The sequence below is a fragment of the Balaenoptera musculus genome, chromosome 11, assembly GCF_009873245.2.
Source record: "Balaenoptera musculus isolate JJ_BM4_2016_0621 chromosome 11, mBalMus1.pri.v3, whole genome shotgun sequence".
Lineage (NCBI taxonomy): Eukaryota > Metazoa > Chordata > Mammalia > Artiodactyla > Balaenopteridae > Balaenoptera > Balaenoptera musculus.
The window spans coordinates 22,347,146-22,373,189 of NC_045795.1; the positions used below are offsets into that span (position 1 = coordinate 22,347,146).

Consider the following 26,044-nt stretch of genomic DNA (forward strand, 5'->3'; position numbering starts at 1 on the left):
TTTTGGGAAGTTTGAGGTCTTCTGCCAGCGTTCAGTAGGTGTTGTGTAGGAGTTGTTCCACATGTAGATGTATTTCTGATGTATTTGTGGGGAAGAAAGTGATCTCCACGTCTTACTTCTCCGCCATCTTGAAGGTCTCCTCTTATTTACTTTATACCTAGTAGTTTTTACCTCTTAATCTTTTTGATGCAATTGTGAATGAGAATTTTTTTTGTTAACTTCTCTTTCTCATAGTTAATTTTTTGTGTATAGAAACAACATATTTCTGTATATGAATTTTATATCCTACAACTTTATCAAATTTATTGATGTGTCTAGTAGTTTTTGGTGACATCTTTAGGATTTTCTACATAATAATAATCTCTAATGCTTACAGATAATTCCTGCCTATTTGTGTAGCATAATTGTTAAGTAGTTATTTTTGCATGTCCGGATTATTTCCATTCTTAATTACTATACACACATATCCAAAAAACCCACAATGTATTGGATTGGCCAAAAAGTTCGTTCAGGTTTTTCCATAACATCTTACCCAATATTATGTTTGGGTCTACAATGAATCAGATAGTTTTTGGTGAAATGGGAATATCTCACAAAACACACATCTTGGTCATTAGCAAACGTCAGTACTGTCCCCTGATCATAAAATTATTACATTCTTCTTTTTCTTTTCCAGCTCTATTGAGATAAAATTGTCAAGACAAGGTGTATAATGTGATGACTTGATATATGTATCCATTGTGAAATGATTACCACAATCAAGTTAAGTAACACATCCCTCATCTCACATAGTTATCATTTGTGTATGTGTGTGATAAGAACACTTAAGATCCAATCTGTTAACAAATTTCAAGTATAAAATACAGCATTATGAACTATAGCCAGCATGCTATATGTTAGATTGCCAGAACTTATTCATCCTATACTGTAAGTTGTCATAGCAACAGTCAGAGTTCTCCATTCCTTGTCATATTATCACTACTCTATGAGTAGTTATTAATCCCTCACAGATCACAGCACCTCTCTGAGAACTAGATGTTCAAATCCAAGGCAATGCCTCTATAGATGCCCTGAGCTATTAGATTGTGTTGTAACCGTGTTCATTTCTCTTAAAAACAAGTTTTTTGGATAATTTCCAAATATATTCAGTCAGGATTCATCAGCACATATATAAATTTTATAAATTATCTAAAAACCTTTAAAATTATTTATATTGATTATTTTTAGTTCCGTTTTCTTCTTCCACCCCTGAATTTAAATATGATTTCTCTTTCTTTTTAATAACAATTTCACCATGGGGACTCCTGGTAAAAATTTCCCATATTTTTCTTGTAATATTCTGCAACAAATATCTCTGAATCTTAAGAGTTTGCTTTTTTTGGATGTTTAAATATCTTTTATAGTACACACAACTCAAAAATAATTATTTAATTCTGTATAGTGTCTATATCATAATTAAAGTGGAAGAATTTTAAAACATTTTTATGGGAGTAAATTATACACACCACAGAGTTTTTAGGTATTTAAGAGTAATGTGGGACAGACATATGTGGGAGCAGTACCCCAGTGACCAGGGCAGAAGTCAGATGGGCCCCTCAAGGACTAGAAAATGCCTAGGAGTATAGAGTGAGAATTAGCCAAGCTTCTGAGTTACAATATGGCAATTTATACTCTAAGACTGTACTTTAGCCTAAACTGAAATATTTTGCAAAACCTGTCTATTGTTGGTTAAATTATTTGTTAGCCAACTTCCTTCCAAAATTTGGCAGTGAGAACAGTGAGTACAAAGGTGTCTCCAAAATTGCAATCACTGTTACTAAAGGAGGTCCTTACAAAACAGGTTGACGAGTGCAGTCTTTTGTTTCTTTCTTTCTTTCTTTACTCTTAGGTTGTGTGTGCATCTTTTTCAAAGAGAAGATTTGTCTGATTCTCTGGAATCTACCCATGAGTCAAAACTTTTTTCTTACCCAGAGTTCTCCAAAGAGCTGCCTTGACTTCGTTGTTCCGTAAACTATAGATGATAGGATTGAGCATGGGAGTCACCACTGTATAGAAGAGGGCCAGGAGTTTATCCATCCCTGGTGAATGGCTAGCCTTGGGCATTAAGTAGGTGACAGATCCTGAGCCATAGAAGAGTGTTACTACAAATAGGTGGGAAGAGCAGGTGGAAAGAGCTTTTTGGCGGCCTTCAGGGGAGGGCATGATCAGCACAGCAGCTAGAATTCTGCTTTAAGAAGCAATGATTAATAAAAATGGGCTGGAAATGCAAAGGATGGCCACAGCAAAGACTGCAGCCTCATTATGGGATGTATCCCCACAGGCTAGTGCCAGGATAGGGGGGAGGTCACAGAAGAAGTGGTCTATTTCACAGGGGCCACAGAAGTTCAAAGAGAAAATATAGTTGGTCTGGCCCAAGCCTACAATGCATCCCACTCCCCAAGAAACCATTGCCAAATGGACACACACTCCACGACTCATTCGTGTTGCATAGTGAAGTGGGGAGCATATGGCCACATAGCGGTCCAAAGCCATGGCTGCCAAAAGACAGCACTCACTGATACCAAATAATGTAAAGAAAAACATCTGTGTAGCGCAACCCTTCTGGGAAACTCCTTGGACCTCACTCACAAGGCTCTGCAGCATCTTGGGTATGACAGAGCAAGTGTAGCCAATCTCCAAAAGAGACAAGTTGGCCAGGAAGAAGTACATGGGGGTATGGAGGACCGGGTTGGTCCAGATGGCAAAGGCTATGAGAGCATTGCCTGTCAGTGATGCTGAGAACATGAGTAGGATGAGGGTAAATAAAAGGAAACACTGTTCGGTGACCTCAGAGAATTTGGCAAATGCAAAGTGTTTCACAGACACGCTGTTGTCCTGCCACAAGGAACAATTGAGGCTCATGACCTGAAAAAAAGAAAGGCAAAGTCATCAGATTCTTTCAGATAGAAATATAAATCTTTATATTTCTCTTAGTAAGCTCTACTGAGTCAGAGAGATAAATTTCTCACCAGCAATTCTAAAAATCAGAAATTTAAGAAATTATACTCATCCCTGTACGTTTTCAAATCAAATCCTATTCTGTGTTCATTATCCCAGTTGATTTATCCAACGTATACTTAGTCAGCAGGCATAAAATGGAAAGAAAAATGTCAGCACAATTCTCTCTCATCCCTTCCTTTAATCAGTTGTTAAATACTACCACATAAAGGTCCTCTCTTACTCATTTCTTTCTTTTTCTTTTGTCACTGACTTGCTTTCTTTACTCATTCATTCAACAAGTATTTATTGAACACAGAGTATTTTCCAGTTACTGTTGTACGTCGTGGATTCAACAATGAAAAAAAAAACACTATTTCTCAAATAGAACTTATTTAGTTAAGGAAAGCAAAAATTAGATGACCATTTAATAAATAAATAATTGCTGCCATGTAGAGAATTAAAACCCAAGTATGTCTCGGCAACTGATCAGTATAGATTGAGTGTTCAAGGAGGGTTTTTTGGGGTTTTTTTAACATCTTTATTGGAGTATAATTGCTTTACAATGGTGTGTTAGTTTCTGCTTTATAACAAAGTGAATCAGTTATACATATACATATGTTCCCATATCTCTTCCCTCTTGCATCTCCCTCCCTCCCACCCTCCCTATCCCACCCCTCTAGGAGGTCACAAAGCACCGAGCTGATCTCCCTGTGCTATGCGGCTGCTTCCCACTAGCTATCTATTTTACGTTTGGTAGTGTATATATGTCCATGCCACTCTCTCACTTTGTCACAGCTTACCCTTCCCCCTCCCCATATCCTCAAGTCCATTCTCTAGTAGGTCTGTGTCTTTATTCCTGTCTTGCCCCTAGGTTCTTCATGACCATTTTTTTTTTCTTAGATTCCATGTATATGTGTTAGCATATGGTGTTTGTTTTTCTCTCTCTGACTCACTTCACTCTGTATGACAGACTCTAGGTCCATCCACCTCACTACAAATAACTCAGTTCGTTTCTTTTTATGGCTGAGTAATATTCCATTGTATATATGTGCCACATCTTCTTTATCCATTCATCTGTTGATGGACACTTAGGTTGCTTCTATGTCCTGGCTATTGTAAATAGAGCTGCAATGAACATTTTGGTACATGTCTCTATTTGAATTATGGTTTTCTCAGGGTATATGCCCAGTAGTGGGATTGCTGGATCATATGGTAGTTCTATTGTTAGTTTTTTAAGGAACCTCTATACTGTTCAAGGAGGGTTTTTGTCAATGAGAAGCATGAGCTGAGATGTGAATGACAAGAAGGGGAAGACTGTATCACAGCCATTCATATTTTTATCTATATTGTGATGCTGAGATAATTCCATCATTCCAGCAAATTTCTGTATATTTAATATTTCTCATCTGCCATCTCTTCTCCACCAGAATGTTCTTTGCTAAATGAAAATTACCATTACTTCAAGTTAAAATTCAAATTTATTAATATAATTCATGAATATCTATGAATCAAGTCACTGATTTTCGATAGAGACGTCTATCTCATCCCTTATCCAAATGGACCCCATATTGTAGTCATAGCAAAGTACTTGCATCTTTTAGTACATGTCTTGAATATTTTTATTTTTTTGTGCTCATTTCCCCCCGGGGGCTTGACATTTGCTCCCCTATTTCTCCATCTACTGAACAGCCTATGTTCAAGTTCCAGCATAGCTTCATCTGCTCTCCAGAATCTTCTTCCCAACTCCCCTTCTCCCTCGCCCCCATACTAGTTAGTTACATGCCCCTTCCACTCTGTGTTCCCAACACTCTATAACTGCTATTTGAGCACTTACACTACTCCAAGGACAATTAATTGTTCATGTCTTCCTGAGTGTAGCCTCAGACACAGACATAGAATGAAGAATTTTACTTATACCATTATATCCACTACCCTTAACAATGAATAAGCTCTTACGTAATATAAAAAGTTTGAATGCTAAGCTTTACTCTGGCTGCCTATATATTCTGCCCATTGGTGCGTATTCTATTTTCTGAAGTTAATTATGATAAATCTCATCTCCCTCAAATATCTCAAATGTGACAGTTATTTTTCTCTCAATCTGATAATTACTATCAATTCCTGGAAAAAAAATATTCCTTGTTCTTTTTGTGGATGGACTACAGTTTACATTTTTCTTTTAAAATGTCATCAATCAAAATTCTAAACAATGTTTGTCATGAAAAGGGCAGAAGAATGAGGAGGTTTTACTTTATTCTTCTGGATTCTATCTGTTCATTAGCATAACCTGAGATCATGCTTATGCTACATTCACTTATAATACATCACTGTTTATTCCACATTAACATTTGATGCCAGTATATATTTAAAAAGTATGCTTTTTGAGGTTCCAAATTGTTATGAACAGACAAAAGTATTAGGTGCATTCACAAAAACATATGTACAAAAATGTACAGTGTTGGGTATACACATATACCTGTACACTCACAGACAGAAACACACGTATTTAAATCCATACTAAATAGCATAGTAATGAGTATTCTGGAGATAGTATCCCTGGGTCCAAATCCTAGTACAGTCATCTAACACTCAGTCACAGCTAACATTCCCTTAAATATCTGTTCCTCAGTTTTCCCACTTATAAAAGGATGTGATAGTAGTACCTCCCGAATGGGGTTGCTATGAAGATTAAGTGAGTTAATTCCTATAAAAGCACTTAGAAAAGTGGTTACGTACTCAAGTATTTAGCTAGCAGTGCCTGTAAACTTGCATACTCTCATAATAAATTTACTTTCGCGTATACCCTCTCTTGCCGAATTTTAAATCACAATCCCCAATCATTTCTCCTATTCATTCTCTTCATTTCCATTTCATGTTTTTCTATTTATCTGCCATGATGGAAAGAGAAAAAGCAAAAAACACATACATACATATATACATATAAACATAAAAATGCCATGTGAATGTTATGTCCTGAGAAAAATAGTTGTATATTATGAATCATTTAATCTACTGATTTGGATTTCCACCGAGCTATGCAATAGTTCTTAAAATTTAAGGATGGAAACAAGTGGACTGATCCAAAATTCTGTTAAATATGAAATAAGAACTCTGCACAATTACAGGGACCCTCAATGTATATGACTGTTGAAAAATTTGCTCACAGTATCAGGTAGTCTATATAATGCATTTGCACTTATATTAAAGCATTTATAAACATTGTAATTAAATTAATTAATATAATTTAATATCTACATTTCCCTTGTAGCAACACAATTCAGTTAAAGCTGTGGGGAAAAAAAAGATACAATGGTTTACGTTTTTTAATTCAAAACATTTAAAAAATATCCTGGCTTCTCAATAATAGCTTATGCATTTGCTTAGAAAAGTCTGGAAGTGGAGTTATCATCCCTTTTGCTAGTTAAATACACAAACATGTATCTTGCTCATTCTATCTTCCTGTGTCTGGGAGGAACTGCAGTTTCCTCAGTGACGCTGATGGAAAGACCAAGGGGGAAATCCCAACCAGAAAAGGAGAATGCCTGACTCTTAAGTAGTGACTTTGCAAAGATTTCATTTCAAAAATACCCTTGTCCTATTTAGACTTAGACAGAAAATGCAATTGCCTATTTTGGGGGTGGGAGTCAGGGAATGTGAGGAATGGGAGAAACCTACTGGTGGATGGCACATAGGGAGGGCTGACTGCACAAAGACTAATGCATGCTGTTAGTCATTCGATATTTTTAGACCCACAAGATGAATTAAAAAATCATCCTTTTGGGAGATTGGGATTGACATATATACACTAATATGTATAAAATGGATAACTAATAAGAACGTGTTGTATAAAAAATAAATAAAATAAAATTCAAAAATTCAAAAAAGGAAGTCATCCTTGATAAATACTTTTTAAAACCTCACAAAGTTCAGAGATAGCTGAAAAAACAAGATATCAGGGGTAGTGAAGATCTGTGAGTGCTTCTAAATATTTACACTGACAAAGAATGATACTCTGTCTGGAAATAAATATTAAATCATATAGAAATAAATGTGTAGGTCTCACTGGAGGTGAGAATACAAATGAACGTCATCAAATTCCCTTCTCCCTCCCTGTCACTTGGAATAATACTAAACGAGGTAAAATCTGATTTTTTTCACAAACAAAGAAAACTTTATTCTTTGATCAAAATATGGAGAGATGCGAGCTCGAGCTCTAGAGTACATGCTTTCCTGATTTTTAAAATTACACATTCTATTATTTTCAGGATGTACTCTCTGTTGGCCTTTGTCCAGGGACCTTGAGATCCATATAGTAGAGGTCAGCTTTATGTATATACCAAGAATATTTAATTTTAATCATTGTCTACAGAAAGAGAGTGAGCAGGCGTCAGGAGTCTGCAGAAAGGAGCATCACGGGCAGTACAACAGTTTGGCACGGACATTCTTCTGTCTCTCACCTGATGCATTTTCTTGACTTAAAGGCTCTGATCCATCATTTCTGTGTGAAGGAAGGATGATAAAGCCCTTCCTATCTTTCTTGCCTCGTTGTTAGAGGCAAACCATGAATGAAAAATAAGGAATTAAAATGCAGTTTATCAGCATCAAAACCACTTGCCCTTTAAAAGCCTTATGTTAATGAACTCATAGGACACTGCGTGCAGTATTCTCTATTATTACCAGTCTATAAAAATAACCTATATTAAGAGTCAGTCGTCAACCAAATATGCACTGTGATATTAATCTAAAGATATAGGAGTTTCTTGCCCACCGATAAATTTTGTTTTCATAAGGAAATGTTTATTTCCTATCAGCCAAAGTAAAACATGTGATACCTTATTAGATATTTTATCTGAAACACATAGTACAGTGCCTGGAATACAAGAAAAAAATATATTAACCTTCATCATTCTAAAATTGTCATTTCTAAAATGCTTGAGTAGTAGATACAATTTATGTAAATTGGTCATTAAAGATTGTGGAGATGATTATCCATTGCTTTCCATAACTTCCCATAGTCATTTCATTGAGGACCTAATATTTAGCTGGTGATATTTAGCTGGTGACATAGCCAGCAGAAACTATTTTATCACTTGATTGGAGTAACATATACAGGATAATCAAGGCATTTTCATTACCCAACAATAAGAGATATATCTATTTTCTGTGATACAATTTATTTAGAACAACTTACAGCAATTTTATGACAGGGATACTGGCAAATTGAGTAAATTGTTACACTCTTCAGAGAAGGAGAAAAATAACATTAAAATAATGGCCAGAACTGAAAAATACTTTGGGTATTAGCTATTCATTTTTACACTTCAATCCACAGTCTTCCACAACCTTCTTTTCTTAAGACATCAGTTATATCACATACCTTTAATCATAACATTTGAGGAAAAAAATTAGACGGTATTTGCTTCCAATGAGCCACTCCCTGATTTTCTCTGCACACTCTCCTTATAGTCTCTCAAAATTCAGAGGATGTAAATCTCCCCAGTTCTCACTTCTAAGACCATGCACTAAGAAACTTTTGTTGTATTCAGGACCATGTCTGATCTCAAGAAGAGTGTGTGTCTCCTGAGAGAGAGCATCATGTCCCTCCTAACAATGCCCTTAGCTACACACACACACACACACACACACACACACACACACACACACACAGAATCATGCAGGGCTGTGCTGATTACATCATGGTATATTTGAGTTTTTCTAGTCCTGAAAAAAAAGAATATGAATATGTTATACTTCATTTATTCTCCTTGTTCTGAAACCTTATCCTGTCTCCCTTCCCCAGGAGACATATATTCTTTTCACTAGAGTGTCAGGAAATAGTTTGATTCTATCTCTCAGGAATTGCCACAGACAGATCTGTCTCTATTTGTTGATAAATGGTAATATTTAGGAAGCAAAAGAATTAAACGTAAAAGACAATGTAGAAAGAAAAGTAAAAGTAAATCAATAGTAAAATATAATAACCTATATTGTAGGTAGCTGTTATCATAGACTGTGTACATAATATGATCTGAATTCAGGGGAAATGTACTATGGTAACCAAGTATTTGACCACTCTAAACTATTAATATGAAATATTCAGATTTTAATTTTTTGTCTGAATTAAACAAGATAGTCATCAAAAATAATTATGAAAACTACAAAAGTAACTTTCATGTCATATTATATTGATGCAGTTAGTATTTATTCTGATTATTATAGAAGACTCAATAAATCATAATAATCTTCTAGTTACACATGAGTTTGACAAAGTGCTTACTTGTTTCTATCAAAAGTAATATAAAAATTTTTAAAAAGTAATATAAAAAATCAAGTCAAAGATATATTAGAATTATGAAAAAACTGTAAAGTACCAAATACTTATTTAAATGATATAAAAAAGTAGGTAAGTTACTGAATACCTATTATTGACATGAAATAAAGGCAAAGGAGGAAGACTAGGGAAGAGGAAGTTGTGATTTGGGAAGAAAATTCCCCTTATTGCCTCCTTATTAAATAAATTATGCACAGGAGGAGGTCAAGATGGTAGAGTAGAAAGATGTAGAACTCACTTCCCCCCAGTGAACTCATCAACAATACATCTACATGTAGAACAGTTCTCACTGCAAAGTAACTGGAGACTTGGAGAAAGACTTTTTACAAGCAAGGCTGTAAGAAAGATCCACATGGAATCGGGCAGGAAGAGAAGCCATCTGGTTGGGACGTGTGCCCCTGGGAGGGGACTCAGAGGAAGAGAGATTACATGGGCAGAGATCCTTCCTAGGTAGTGAGTGGTTCGAACCACATATAGGGCATCTCAGCCCTTCCCTGGAGTCCTACACAGGGAAGAAGAGCCCCCTTGGCTGGTTGGAGTACTGGTGCGACTAACAGAAGGGCTGGGGAAGGGAAGCCTGGACTCCAGTCCTGAGGAGCACGTGCACACTTGCTTGCTCCTGAAGCAGTGAAGAGAGGGAGGGTTGAAAACTGCATGAGTGGCTGGCGGTTTCCCAACACTGCCCCCGAGGTTCATGCCCCAGCCTGAGCCTAGGAAATGTTCCAGCCTTGCTTGCTTCAAGATGCAGCTCCACATTTACATTTTCCACACTTTTCTCTCTCTCTCCTCTTTCTGGGACCCCTATAAGCTGAATGTTGGTGCCCTTGATGTTGTCCCAGAGATCCCTTAAATTGTTTTTATTTTTCAAAATTTGTTTTCTTTTTGCTATTCTCATTTGGTGATTTCTATTAATCTATCTTTTAGATCACTTATGCATTCTTCTGTATCACCTAGTTTGCTGTTAATTCCTTCTAGTGTGTTTTTCATTTTAGTTATTGTATTCTTCAGTTCTGATTGGTTCTTTCATATATTTTCTAGTTCCTCATTAAAATTCTCACTGTGTTCATCTTAATTCAGTTAGCATTACTAGTACTTTGGATTCTTGATCTAGTAAATTGTTTATTTCCATCTGTGTGGGAGCATCCTTATAGTGTCTGTGTGTGCCCAGTGGCTTTGGTGAGAGAGATGGTTTTGACACGAACACAAGTTATGCCTTTCCTCAGGGTGTGCTGACAGCTCTCACCTTGTTAGGAGGTGGGGCTGGAGATGAAGGGGCTGGGGCCAGAGCCAGGTGTGAACCAGGGCTTCCCCTCTGTTCAGTAGCCATCACAGTCCTATTGGGGGTGTGGGTGGGTCTCAAGTTGCTGGAGCAGAAGCCCTGAAGGTTGGGTCAAGCTGGCTTCATTCCCTTTAAGTGTGTGCCCTTCGCCCTCTCAACATTAGTCCCCTGAGCCCCAGAGGTGAGAAGTGCTGGAGCAAGAGAAGCTGGTATGATTATTCAGCATTGGTCAGTGTATTGGGTGTGGTGGTCTGGTCGCCATCAGAGATGTGGTTTGCTTCTAATGTGCTGCCCGTGTAAGTGTCAGTCATGGCCTCCCCCTCCCTGCTTAGAGGCCATTTAGGGTTGGAGCTGCCACAGCATCTCACAAAGAGCTTTCTCCTTGATCATGGCAGCCTTTGCTCCAGTGTGGAGCTGTGACTAGAAGCTACAGCTGTGCTGGAGCATTAGCTCAGCTCAGGGTGGGGTACGCAAAAGGGCAGTCTCATGAAACCAGTCAGCCAGCTGCATGGTTTCACTCTGCCCTTTCCACCCTACTTTGGGAGGAAGGAAGCGTTTGTGCACTACTCTCAAGCAGAGTCAAGGCTTCCCATAGCCCAATTGTTAGTCCCATTGGGCTTCCAAACACCCAAGGGGGCTCTCCTTCCCTTTGTTGGACCCCAGAACTAGAGTGACAAATATGTGGTTTGAGCTGCTCGCTCCCCATAGAGGATCTCACCTTATGTCATCTCCCTTTCCTCTGAGACCCTTCCTAGGGGTACAGGTCCCAACCTGATTGCTTCTCTTCCCTTCTGACCTGATTCTGCATCTTTCTTACAGCCTTGGTTGTACAGGAGTCTCTCTGCTAGTCTCTAGGTAGTTTTCATTGAGAATTGTTTGACATGTAGATGTATTTTTGATGCGTTTTTTGGGAGGAGGTGAGTTCCGAGTCCTCCTAAGCTGCCATCTTGATTTGAATCCAGCATATTCCTTAATCTTGTATGTCTTCTCTTGATCTTACCATGCACTAGGCTCACTGTTGATAGCCTCTAAAAAATTCTTGAAATAAACATAACAAAATTAATAGTTGATGACTCTGAGTTGTAGGAATATGTGTTCTATTTTTTTTAATATTTTAAGCATCTAAAAGAATAACAAAGAAAAACTAGAATTGTTTGTTAAAATATCAGTTCAGGATCAATCCAAGAAGAAGATATAACAATTGTAAATATTTATACACCCAACATAGGAGCACCTCAATACATAAGGCAAATGCTAACAGCCATAAAAGGGGAAATCGACAGTAACACAATCATAGTAGGGGCCTTTAACACCCCACTTTCACCAATGGACAGATCACCCAAAATGAAAATAAATAAGGAAACACAAGCTTTAAATGATACATTAAACAAGATGGATTTAATTGATATTTATAGGACATTCCATCCAAAAACAACAGAATACACTTTCTTCTCAAGTGCTCATGGATCATTCTCCAGGATAGATCATATCTTGGGTCACAAGTCAAGCCTTGGTAAATTAAGAAAATTGAAATCATAAGTATCTTTTCCGACCAAAACACTATGAGACTAGATATCAATTACAGGAAAAAAACTGGAAAAAATACAAACACATGGAGGCTAAACAATACACTACTAAATAAACAAGAGATCAATGAAGAAATCAAAGAGGTAATCAAAAAATACCTAGAAACAAATGACAATGAAAACACAACGACCCAAAACCTATGGGATGCAGCAAAGGCAGTTCTAAGAGGGAAGTTTATAGCAATACAATCCTACCTCAAGAAACAAGAAACATCTCAAATAAACAACCTAATCTTGCACCTAAAGCAATTAGAGAAAGAAGAACAACAACAACAAAAAAACCCCATGTCAGCAGAAGGAAAGAAATCATAAAGATCAGATCAGAAATAAATGAAAAAGAAATGAAGGAAACAACAGCAAAGATCAATAAAACTAAAAGCTGGTTCTTTGAGAAGACAAAATTGATAAACCATTAGCCAGACTCATCAAGAAAAAAAGGGAGAAGACTCAAATCAATAGAATTAGACAGGAAAAAGGAGAACTAACAGCTGACACTGCAGAAATACAAAGGATCATGAGAGATTACTACAAGCAACTATATCCCAATAAAATGGACAAGCTGGAAGAAATGAACAAATTCTTAGAAAAGCACAAACTTCTGAGACTGAACCAGGAAGAAATTAAAAATATAAACAGACCAATCACAAGCACTGAAATTGAGACTGTGATTAAAAATCTTCCAAAAAACAAAAGCCCAGGACCAGATGGCTTCACAGGCGAATTCCATCAAACATTTAGAGAAGAGCTAATACCTATCCTTCTCAAACTCTTCCAAAATATAGCAGAGGGAGGAACACTCCCAAACTCATTCTATGAGGCCACCATCACCCTGATACCAAAATCAGACAAAGATGTCACAAAGAAAGAAAACTACAGGCCAATATCACTGATGAACATAGATGCAAAAATCTTCAACAAACAGAATCCAACTGCACATTAAAAGAATCATACACCATGATCAAGTGGGGTTTATCCCCAGAATGCCAGGATTCTTCAGTATACACAAATCAATCAATGTGATAAACCATGTTAACAAATTGAAGGAGAAAAACCATATGATCATATCAATAGATGCAGAAAAAGCTTTTGACAAAATTCAACACCCATTTATGATAAAAACCCTCCAGAAAGTAGGCACAGAGGGAACTTACCTCAATGTAATAAAGGCCATATGTGACAAACCCACAGCAAACTTCATTCTCAATGGTGCACAACTGAAACCATTTCCTCTAAGATCAGGAACAAGACAAGGTTGTCCACTCTCACCACTATTATTCAACATAGTTTTGGAAGTTTTAGCCACAGCAATCAGAGAAGAAAAAGAAATAAAAGGAATACAAATTGGAGAAGAAGAAGTACAACTGTCACTGTTTGCAGATGACATGATACTATACACAGAGAATCCTAAAGATGCTACCAGAAAACTACTAGAACTAATCAATGAATTTGGTAAAGTAGCAGGATACAAAATTAATGCACAGAAATCTCTTGCATTCCTATACACTAATGATGAAAAATCTGAAAGAGAAATTAAGGAAACACTCCCATTTACCACTGCAACAAAAAGAATAAAATACCTGGGGATAAACCTACCTAAGGAGACAAAAGACCTGTATGCAGAAAACTATAAGACACGGATGAAAGAAATTAAAGATGATACAAACAGATGAAGAGATCTACTATGTTCTTGGATTGGAAGAATCAACATTGTGAAAATGACTGTACTACACAAAGCAATCTACAGATTCATTGCAATCCCTATCAAACTACCAAAGGCATTATTCACAGAGCTAGAACAAAAAATTTCACTATTTGTATGGAAACACAAAAGACCCCGAATAGCCAAAGCAATCTTGAGAAAGAAAAACAGAGTTGGAGGAATCAGGTTCCTGGACTTCAGACTATACTACAAAGTACAGTAATCAAGACAGTATGGTACTGACACAAAAAGAGAAATATAGATGAATGAAACAGGATAGAAAGCCCAGACATAAACCCACGCACATATGGTCACCTTCTTTTTGATAAAGGAGGCAAGAATATACAATGGAGAATAGATAGTCTCTTCAATAAGCGGTGCTGGGAAAACTGGACAGCTACATATAAAAGAATGAAATTAGAACACTTCCTAACACCATACACAAAAATAAACTCAAAATGGATTAAAGACCTAAATGTAAGGCCAGACACTATAAAACTCTTAGAGGAAAACATAGGCAGAACACTCTATGACATAAATCACAGCAAGGTCCTTTTGGACCCAACTCCTAGAGAAATGGAAATAAAAACAAAAATAAACAAATGGGACCTAATGAAACTTAAAAGCTTTTGCACAACAATGGAAACCATAAGCAAGATGAAAAGACAAACCTCAGAATGGGAGAAAATATTTGCTAATGAAGCAACTGATGAAGGATTAATCTCCAAAATTTTTAAGCAACCCATGCAGCTCAATCTCAAAAAAACAAACAACCCAATCCAAATGTGGGCAGAAGACCTAAATAGACATTTCCCCAAAGAAGATATACAGATTGCCAACAAACACGTGAAAGGATGCTCAACATCACTAATCATTAGAGAAATGCAAATCAAAACTAAATTGAGGTATCACCTCACACCAGTCAGAATGGCCATCATCAAAAAATCTACAAACAATAAATGCTGGAGAGGGTGTGGAGAAAAGGGAACCCTCTTGTACTGTTGTTGGGAATGTAAATTGATACAGGCACTATGGAGAACAGTATGGAGGTTCCTTAAAAAACAAAAAATAGAACTACCATATGATCCAGCAATCCCACTACTGGGCATATATCCTGAGAAAACCATAATTCAAAAAGAGTCATGTACCGCAATGTTCATTGAAGCTCTAGTTACAATAGTCAAGACATGGAAGCAACCTAAGTGTCCATCGACAGATGAATGGATAAAGAAGATGTAGCACATACACACAATGGAATATTACTCAGCTATAAAAAGAAACAAAATTGAGTTATTTGTAGTGAGGTGGATGGACCTAGAATCTGTCATACAGAGTGAAGTAAGTCAGAAAGAGAAAAACAAATAGCATATGCTAACACATATATATGGAATCTAAGAAAAAAAAATGGTTCTGAAGAACCTAGGGGCAGGACAGGAATAAAGATGCAGACGTAGAGAATGGGCTTGAGGACACGGGGACGGGGAAGGGTAAGCTGGGATGACGTGAGAGAGTGGCATGGATATATCTACACTACCAAATGTAAAATAGATAGCCAGTGGGAAGCAGCCACATAGCACAGGGAGATCAGCTTGGTGCTTTGTGACCACCTAGAGGTGTGGGATAAGGAGGATGGGAGGGAGACGCAAGAGGGAGGAGATATGGGGATATATGTATATATATAGCTGATTCACTTTGTTATAAAGCAGAAAGTAACACACCATTGTAAAACAATTATATTCCAATAAAGATGTTAAAAAAATAAATAAAAATAAACTATTATGTGTGTTTAAAAAAAAAAGGCCAATGACAACAAATGTACAGATGCTTTTTCTAGCACTAAAGTCTGACTACCTGAAAAACAGCTTATCATTCTAATATATAGCAGTTCAACTCTCAGAAAGTGTTTCTGAATAACTCACTTCAATACTCTTTCAATTGAATATATTTCCTCTTGCTTAATTATTAATGTTCAATAATAAGAACAATCACCACAACATATTTGGTATGTCAAGTCAGTGAGGAACTAATACATTATTTAATGGGTCAAATGGTCAAATATTAGATTTCTGGCTAACCAATGTAATGAAAATATACATAAAAGGGTTAAATAGTAAAGATTTTGCTGCAAAGGATGAATCTTACTTGGATAATGGGAGAAAATATAGATGAGTACTTGCATAAACTTAGTATTTGGAAGGTTTTCATAAGGCAAATCCAAAGCCATGGTGATGTCACGAAAGGATGCTCAACATCACTAATCATTAAAGAAATGCAAATCAAAACTACAATGAGGTATCACCTCACACCGGTCAGAATGGCCATCATCAAAAAATCTACAAACAATAAATGCTGGAGAGGGTGTGGAGAAAAGGGAACCCTCTTGCACTGTTGTTGGGAATGTAAATTGATACAGCCACTATGGAGAACCGTATGGAGGTTCCTTAGTAAAAATAGAACTACCATACGACCCAGCAATCCCACTACTGGGCATATATCCTGAGAAAACCATAATTCAAAAAGAGTCATGTACCACAATGTTCATTGAAGCTCTAGTTACAATAGTCAAGACATGGAAGCAACCTAAGTGTCCATCAACAGATGAACGGCTAAAGAAGATGTGGCACATATATACAATGGAATATTAGCCATAAAAAGAAACGAAATTGAGTTATTTGTAGTGAGGTGGATGCACCTAGAGTCTGTCATACAGAGTGAAGTAAGTAAGAAAAAGAAAAACAAATACCATATGCTGACACATATATATATAGAATCAAAAAAAAAAAAAAAAGGTCATGAAGAACTTAGGGGCAGGATGGTAATAAAGACGCAGACCTACTAGAGAATGGACTTGAGGACACGGGGAGGGGGAAGGGTAAGCTGGGACAAAGTGAGAGAGTGGCATGGTCATATATACACTACCAAATATAAAACCGATAGCTAGTGGGAAGCAACCGCATAGCACAGGGAGATCAGCTAGGTGCTTTGTGACCACCTAGAGGGGTGGGACAGGGAGGGTGGGAGGGAGAAGCAAGAGGGAGGGGATATGGGGATATATGTATACGTATAGCTGATTCGCTTTGTTATACAGCAGAAACTAACACAACAATGTAAAGCAATTATACTCCAATAAAGATGTTAAAAAAAAACAAACCATGGTGATGTGTACATTTTTTGTCTAGCAGATTGCAAGACAAAAATAATCACTGAATTGGAATGAGTGGAGGCACTCTTAGGCACTGACATTATAAGAAATACAAAGTTTTTTCAACTCCTTTAAATATAACAATGTTATATCTATAAAGTTAATATGTAATATTAGGAGAACATATTTACTTATAAAGCACATATTTTATTATAAAAAATTTCATCATAGCAGTTTTTAACTTATGTTAAAATTATAATATGGAACTTATTCAAATAATTTGGTGCATTCTTATAATAAAGTATTACTCAGGCACTGGTGCTATGGTTGATATTTTTTGACATTGAAAAATATTTATACTTGTTAATGAAAATAGCTGGTTACAAAAGAGAAACAAGTCTCACTTATTCAATTATGTAGCTAAAGTCTAATAGCAAAGGCATTGCTTTTTTTCTTTTCTTCACCCACAGGAAAGAATATAAGAACACCCACACTTGAGGGGCTGGGTTAGAGGTGACAGAATTTGTCTGTGATATTGTCTGGCTGGAGATAAAGCAAATGTCCAGTTGAGAAATGCCTTCCTTTATGCTTCTCCCTTGAGAAACCCATGTTCTGGACACTCTATACAACTCCATGTTAATTAGTAACTTGGAGATACAGATCCCCAAGGTCTTGAGCATCCATATCCTATGTATTTCTCATTTTTTCTAATTTGATTTTCTCGAAGGATTACTACTCAAGAAATGTTTACTTTCACCGAGCTCATTGGTATTGGGCAGTGATATTCACTTCAGTGGAGCAATTCTAATATGCCTAAGTCATGTCACCAATCTTTTTTTCTGCATGCTGACAGAGATAAAAGACAGAAGGGGGATGACCTAGATGATGCAAGAAACCTGTCTTGATTTCTTGTATTGCCACATCTTTCTCCCTCTTGAGTGGCCTCCAGGTACATTAGTCAGCGTTGACTGACTCAGCGACTTTAATGACCGGCTTTGTCTCTTCTCTGCCTTCCTTTTCAGGAGTCCTTTCTCTATGCATCGATGTCAAATATAATCATTGTTCATACCACAAGAATAATCAGAAAAAGGCATGGTAGGAAGAAAGTTCTTGAATTTTTTGCCAAAAGGAAAAAGATTTTCCTTTAGATATTTCTTCCGTTTTACATAGTTAAAATATGGAAATAAGCTAAATGTTCTTCAATGGAAGAATGGATAAAGAAAATGAAACTATCTATCTATCTATCATCTATCATGTTCAGCCATGAGAAAGAAGGAAATCCTGCCATTTACTACAACATGTATGAAAATACTATATGGTATCACTTATGCAGTGAATTAAAAAAAAAGAGAGAGAGAAACAGAGAATAAAGAATAGAATGGTGGGTTTCACAGGCTAGGGGCAGGGGTAAATGGAGTGATGTAGGACAAAGGATACAAATTTTCAGTTATAAGGATAAGTTCTGAGGAGCTAATGTACGACATGGGACTTTAGTTAATAATGTGGTATTTTATACTTGAAAGTTGCTGAAAGTAGATCTTAAGGATTCTCACTTCACACAGAGAAAAGAGTTAACTATGCTAACTAGGTGAGGTGATGAATATGTTAGTTTTCTTGATCTTTGTAATCATTGTGCAATATATATGTATATCAGGTTATCATGTTGTACACTTTAAATACAGACAATTATATTTGTCGAGTATTCTTCAATAACATTAAAAAACAAAATTTTAAAAGTATAGTCATCCCACTTAAAACACAATGTTACTTTTTGAAGTACAAACATACCTGAATAGGCTGACAAATTTAGCTTTCATTATTCCTAAAAGTAAATGACTCAATAAGATACTGACTTTAGAGCATTAAATTTGATGATGATAATGTAGAAAAATAGTAAGTGAAGAGGTATGGTGAAATATATTATAATCTGGACTGGTTTTGTTCTATAGAATGTAAAATGGATGACAAAGACATATTTTGCCTTTTCATGACTTGACCAAATGCCAATTCCTTGTCTTTAACTAAATGGGTGTGTGTAGGTGAGTTTTTACCTTATTTTTTTATCTAAATGTTTTTATCAAAAACATTTTATCAAAAACTGAACAAGTGTGTGCACATCTGAGTTTGTGTGTCTGTGTTTTTATGTGCATGTATCACAAATATCTTTTTTTCATCAACTTTGAGATATAAAAACTGTGGTCAGTTGTTAAATAACATAAAATTATTTAGCTTCCCTCTGTGTTGAAATTCACCTGTGTCTGACCCTGTATCACACTCTGATCAAATACTTAGTTGTAAGAAACATTATCATAACCTGCTTTGTCTACTAGTAACAAAAGACAGAAAATATATTCCATTTATTTTTCTGATCCACTACTTCACTGTTATCCATTATTTTTGCATTGTAATTTCTGTAGAAACAAACAATGATCACTCATAATTCATTTCATACTGGGCGTTTAAATTTGCTTCAGCATTCCTATCTTCTTTTCCTCTACTAACAGAATTATATAGCCACCCAAACTGAGGGGTTTTCTTTTCTTCTTAGGAAAATTACCTTTAATAATAATTTTCAACAAATGGGAAAAAGAGAATGGTCACATGAAAAAAGGAGGATGGTTCAAATATTTTTTGAGTCAAGAAATGATGACAGAAAAGAATGCCTTTGTTTTTAAGAATGTCTTTTTAAAAGACATTTATAATTACCTTTTAATAATTACCTTTTAAAATAATTAATAATACCTTTTAATAATTATCTTTTTAAATAATTACCTTTTTTCCTTCTCTGTGAAAGCTCACTAGTTTAAAAAAAAATCTGAGTTTACTTCAAATATTACAAGCAAATATTAATAATGTTCTTTCCCTCAATTGAATTTTGTATCCATTTTTTTCTTTTACAATAACAGACTAATGGAACAAAACAATGAAATGTCTGGGGGAGATTTTATTTTGCTTGGATTCTCAGACCAGCCTCAACTGGAGGTCATCCTTTTTTGGTAGTTTTGATATCATATCTTTTGACCCTCCTGGGCAACACAGCCATCATCCCGGTCTCCTGCCTGGACTCGAAACTTCACACATCTATGTATTTCTTCCTCACAAATCTCTCCTCTCTTGACCTTTGCTTCACCACCAGCATTGTCCCCCAGCTATTGTGGAACCTGAAGGGACCAGCAAAGACCATCACACCAATGGGCTGTGCCATACAACTCTATGTGTCTCTCTCACTGGGTTCCACTGAGTGTGTTCTCCTTATCATCGTGGCATTTGACCACTATGTAGCAGTCTGCAGACCTCTCAATTACACTAGTGTCATGCACCCATCATTTTGCAGGTCCTTAGCAGGACTAGCATGGCTAAGTGGAGTAGGACACACTCTCATCCAAGGAACCATCGCCCTTCGGCTTCCTTGATGTGGACATTACCATGTGCCCCACTTCTTATGTGAAGTGCCTGCCATGATCAAGTTGGCCTGTGTTGACATCCATTCATATGAAGTCCAGCTTTTTGTGGTCACGTTAGTTCTCCTTCTTCTTCCTATGGCATCGATATTGGTCTCCTACAGATTCATTGTGCAAGCAGTGACAAAAATTAAGTCAGTCCAAGCTTGGCACAAGGCTCTAGGGACCTGTGGTTCCCATCTACTACTGGTGTCCCTCTTCTTTGGGACCAGCTCAGCCATATACGTTCAACCAAAGAGATCCTATGGCCATAGCCAGGGCAAGCTCCTTACACTCTTTTATACTGTTATAACTCCCACCCTCAAACCCCTCATATATAGGAACAAGGATGTGAAAGGAGCCCTGAGAAGACTGCTGAGAAGAGAACAAAATTCCTAAGGAAAAATCAGGGAAACAGTGACTTTCTGTTGTGGAAACTTATTAAAGAGACATAACATTAAATAACTACTCCCAACTTGTTGCTTACCTCTCTGTCTGTATTTACCTACAATATGGCTAGCATGGTTTAGAAAAAAGAAGCACATTTAGATTCCACTTACATAGCTCATGGAATGTCGTGTGTGTATATGCGTGTGTTTTATAAACATATTCACACTTCTCTTATTAAATGTCTTTGAAGGGCTGAAGCATATCTTAAAACTGGGAGATTTTGTGATCTACCCAATACATATGTGCTTGCATATCTGATTAGGGAATTAAATAGTGTTTAATATGCAACCAGAAAATTGAAAAGTATATATTAGTGTGAGGAGATTACTGTAACACTTCCTTCGTAAAAGAGCTGTTGTGTAATATTATTTAAAACGTTTTACACACAGTATCCCAATCCTTTCAAGAAAAAAATACAACAAAACTTGAAAATGTGGGCTTTTTTTTTATAGTAAAGGATCAGATCCATGAATCTACTTAAAATGCTATTAAGAAAGAAAAATATTTGTTTTTAAATAAAAACAATAGAAATAATTGTTAAATAATTATAAAAAATTACTTTATAATTTAATGAAATACTAAAACTTAATGTAACCTAGTTTCAGATGGACCTAGAGTCTACGGGGCAAAACCTTGTGTTCAATCTTATTCAACGCCGTATTTTTTCTCCCAGTGTCTTTGTTTTTTTGTTTTTTCTTTTTTTAAACATCTTTATTGGAGTATAATTGCTTTACAATGGTGTGTTAGTTTCTGCTGTATAACAAAGCGAATCAGCTATACATATACATATATCCCCATATCTCTTCCCTCGTGTCTCCCTCCCCCCCCCCCACCCTCCCTATCCCACCCCTGTAGGTGGTCACAAAGCGCCGAGATGATCTCCCTGTGCCATGTGGCTGCTTCCCACTAGCTATCGGTTTTACATTTGGTAGTGTATATATGTTCATTCCACTCTCTCACTTTGTCCCAGCTTACCCTTCCCCCTCCCTGTGTCCTTAAGTCCATTCTCTACGTCTGCGTCTTTATTCCTGTCCTGCCCCTAGGTTCTTCAGAACCATTTTTTTTTTAGATTCCATATATATGTGTTAGCATACGGTATTTGTTTTTCTCCTTCTGACTCACTTCACTCTGTATGACAGACTCTAGGTCCATCCATCTCACTACAAATAACTCAATTCGTTTCTTTTTATGGCTGAGTAATATTCCATTGTATATATGTGCCACATCTTCTTTATCCATTCATCTGTTGATGGACACTTAGGTTGCTTCCATGTCCTGGCTATTGTAAATAGAGCTTCAATGAACATTGTGGTACATCACTCTTTTTGAATTATGGTTTTCTCAGGGTATATGCCCAGTAGTGGAATTGCTGATATGACATAAATCACAGCAAGATCCTTTTTGACCCACCTCCTAGAGAAATGAAAATAAAAACAAAAATAAACAAATGGGACCTAATGAAACTTAAAAGCCTTTGCACAGCAAAGGAAACCATAAACAGGACGAAAAGACAACCCTCAGAATGGGAGAAAATATTTGCAAATGAAACGACTGACAAACGATTAATCTCCAAAATTTACAAGCAGCTCATGCAGCTCAGTATCAAAAAACCAAACAACCCAATCCAAAAATGGGAAGAAGACCTAAATAGACATTTCTCCAAAGAAGATATACAGATTGCCAACAAATGCATGAAGGAATGCTCAACATCATTAATCATTAGAGAAATGCAAATCAAAACTACAATGAGATATCACCTCACACCAGTCAGAATGGCCATCATCAAAAAATCTACAAACAATAAATGCTGGAGAGGGTGTGGAGAAAAGGGAACCCTCTTGCACTGTTGGTGGGGATGTAAATTGATACAGCCACTATGGAGGACAGTATGGAGGTTCCTTAAAAAACTAAAAATAGAACTACCATATGTCCCAGTGTCTTTGTGATTGTAAAACACATGGGCTCTGAAGCCAGGCTGCCTTGGTTTGAAACTTTGCTCTTTCTACTCACTATCTATGTATAACCCTTTTCTCTTTACCTAACCTCTATGTTCCTCAGTTTAATCACCTCCTAGGTTTGCAGTGAGAATTAAATAAATTAATTCATGCAAAGTACTTAAAAATCACTCATGGCACTGGTAAGTGCTGAATAAATCTTAAAGATTATTAAAATTCTTTCAAAAATAGTATGGTGCTCTACAACCTACAAACTCTTCACTCGTCCTCCATCCTTCTTAACCTGTGCTTGGTTTGTTTGTTTGTAATTGTCTTGTATTTTGTATTGTCCTGTACATTGCACTTCTTTTTCACTGTGCTGGAAACACTAAGACCAGCCAAAATCTCTCTTCACTTCTCTTTAGATCAGCAACAATTTTCACTTCTTAAGAGCCGGTTTTGACTGTTTAATCTGTGCTCCAGAGAATATGATTGAGACTTTGGGTTAAAATGCTTGAGTTCAAAACCTAATCTGTCAAGCTAATCAAGTAGGTCTGAACTTAAGTACTTGAGAGTGCTGTGTCAAGTCACAGTGTCCTCATCTGAACAAGAGTGGTAACAATAGGTCCTACTTTACATGACTATTGTGGTAAACTAATCTGAATTTAGTCCATAGCCTGTTAGATATTAATAGAAACAACCCAATAATTCAGGCTATTTCTATACCACTTTTGTGATTTCAAAACTCATGATGACTTCATAGACCTTAGCCATTTGATCTCTCTGATATCTTTAATCACTTTCTAAGATTATTCTAATAACCTTTCAATAGACCAAAGGATCCCCATTCTTTTTCATAACTCCTCTAACTCAGCATAAACTCTAAGTGTGAGTTCTACATTATAGTTAGGTCTACCTGACCCTCACATGAATATAAAAGTCTTCTTAATCTTATTCCCGATTGTTATCTTAACCCTTTGCCTCCATCTCATTCATGTTCCAGTGCCCTAATTCAGATCCTCTGTCACAAAGTTTGCAGATTTGTGGCCCTGAGCTGAAATGAGTTTATAGACATATTTGGTGTGGAGATCAGAGTTAATTCAATGACTGTGAGTGTCCTCAGCTGTGTAACTCGCTCTCTGCTTCACAACAGACCTTCACCCCAGCCCAAGGAGCTCATGTAGCTCACCTTCTAGCCTCTTAGGCACATAACCTGTTGGTATCTGTGACTGAATTTCTAAAATCTCCTAACTGTTTTCTTCAAACCTTATTTTTTCTCCATGATAAGTTTGATTATTCTATAAAATTATTTTCCATATATAAACTCTACTTTTCTCATTTAAATGGCTTCAAATGATTACCAGTGTTAAAAAACATAAATTCCACCTAGTAAATTTGAAGATCTAATTGGCTTTATTGAATGAGTCATAAATCGGGCAGCATCCCATCTACCTAGTAGAGAGAAGCTATACAAAATGGGAGCCTATTATAGGCAGGAGAAAAGAGTGAATTGTTTCAGGTTTAGATAAACTACCTATGCGGGATGGAAGGGGACTAAGTATTAGATTGCCTCATTGGTGCTGTCAACAAAAAATTAATCAGCTGATCTAAGAAAGAATTGGAAAATTTTATTGGAGCCAAATTTGAGGATTATAACCCCGGAAGAGCATCTCAGAAAATTCTGAGAACTGTTCCGCCCGTTAGAAGTCAAGACACAGTTTATAAAAGTTTTTTGAGACAGAGGGCTGTACATCAAATGACATATTACTGACAGTTTACATAATCCAGATCTAAGCACCATCGTGGTGGGTCATGTGACCCCTTACAAGATCAAGAAGGAATGTCATCTTTTAAGGAGTTGTCTTGTTGATGCTGGGAGAAAGTTGCTCTTTTTATGGTTGAGCAGGTATTTCTGCTGATGGGAGAGGTTTGGTGGATACATAATGCAGATACACAATGCACAGTGTGGGGAGAGAGGAGGCCAAAGAGCAGAGAAGAAGGTTTATGTTTAAATTTTTATTGTATTGCCAGAAAACATTAATTTTATTTCAGGGTGCTGACCAGAAAATTCCAGACTGACCAGCTAAAACCACATTCCTGGAGGAGGTTGTAACTGCAATTAGGTTAGGTATTATGTCTTGGTTTGCTTATGTGGGCTTAGCACAGTGACTCCATTTTAGGCCTGTTATTTCTTTTCTAAAATAAGTCTAAATAGCACATAGTTCCAGGTTCTCCATCATCCTGATCTAATTTATCCCTTATCTTCCACAACATGCTGTCATTCATCTTATGTTCAATTAATATTTAAACACCCAGCAGTTTCTGAATATTTTTCCTTTTATTAAACTTTTGCAATTTACACTGTATCTACTTCTCAAAATCCAACTTAAATCTCATCTTTTCTTGTTGCCCAATTATATTCCCTTCCTCTGCATTGCCAGGTCATCTTTCACGTACTAATTAATAAACATATGAGAAAAAACCGGATCTTTCAAGGAATTCAAGTACTCTATTATAGCAAGAGGAGAGAGAATGTAATAGGAAATGACAAGAGATACACTTGGAAGAGTAAAAAAGGACTAAATCACAAAGGGACTTACAAATATATTATGCTAAGGAGGTTGAACTTTCCTATGATCTCTAGGAGAGTATTTTGTATTATATAAGATCATGGACTCTACAGTCAGACCAACCTAGGTTCTAATTCCCAGGGGAAGTTATTGAACTTCTAGAAGGTAAAGTTTTCAAATCTATAGTGATTGGAATAACAGTACCAAGTTCATAACGTGGTGAGCAATAAGTGAGATAATGCATGACCTGCTTGGCTGAGTGCCTGGCACCTAGCAAAACTCAGTGCATGTTTACCCACTGATATATTAACAATGAGACTACTCATGGGCTGTGATTAAAACAGAAGAACAATAATTTTATTGCTTTATTCATCCTGCCCGTACCAGGTAGCCATTCTTTCCTTGCTCCTGGATTACATCTTTAGAATGCCCCATAATCTTTTTGGTCATTTTCAAACAGTAAAAATGTCCACTTTTAGTAATAAAGTATTCTCATGTTAGTACTGTAATTAAAATGTTCACTATGAGGCAACACTTTATTTACATTTGAAGATTCTGTGCTTCCCAAGCTTGGGCCTGTTCCTGTCTGAGACCTTGCAGTGGGGATTTGGGTAAAGTAAGAGTTGTTACTATC

The 26,044-nt window shown here is 36.6% G+C and overlaps 1 protein-coding gene and 1 pseudogene across 1 annotated transcript; one reads left to right on the forward strand and one right to left on the reverse strand.

Moving 5' to 3' along the window:
* Nucleotides 1-1,938: 1,938 nt before the first annotated feature.
* On the reverse strand, nucleotides 1,939-2,901 carry LOC118903536 (olfactory receptor 10C1-like). The gene is given in 1 exon segment (XM_036868686.1): nucleotides 1,939-2,901. A coding segment is annotated over 1 exon segment (963 nt).
* Nucleotides 2,902-19,926: 17,025 nt separating this feature from the next.
* On the forward strand, nucleotides 19,927-20,855 carry LOC118903540 (annotated as a pseudogene).
* The last annotated feature ends 5,189 nt before the right edge of the window (nucleotides 20,856-26,044 follow it).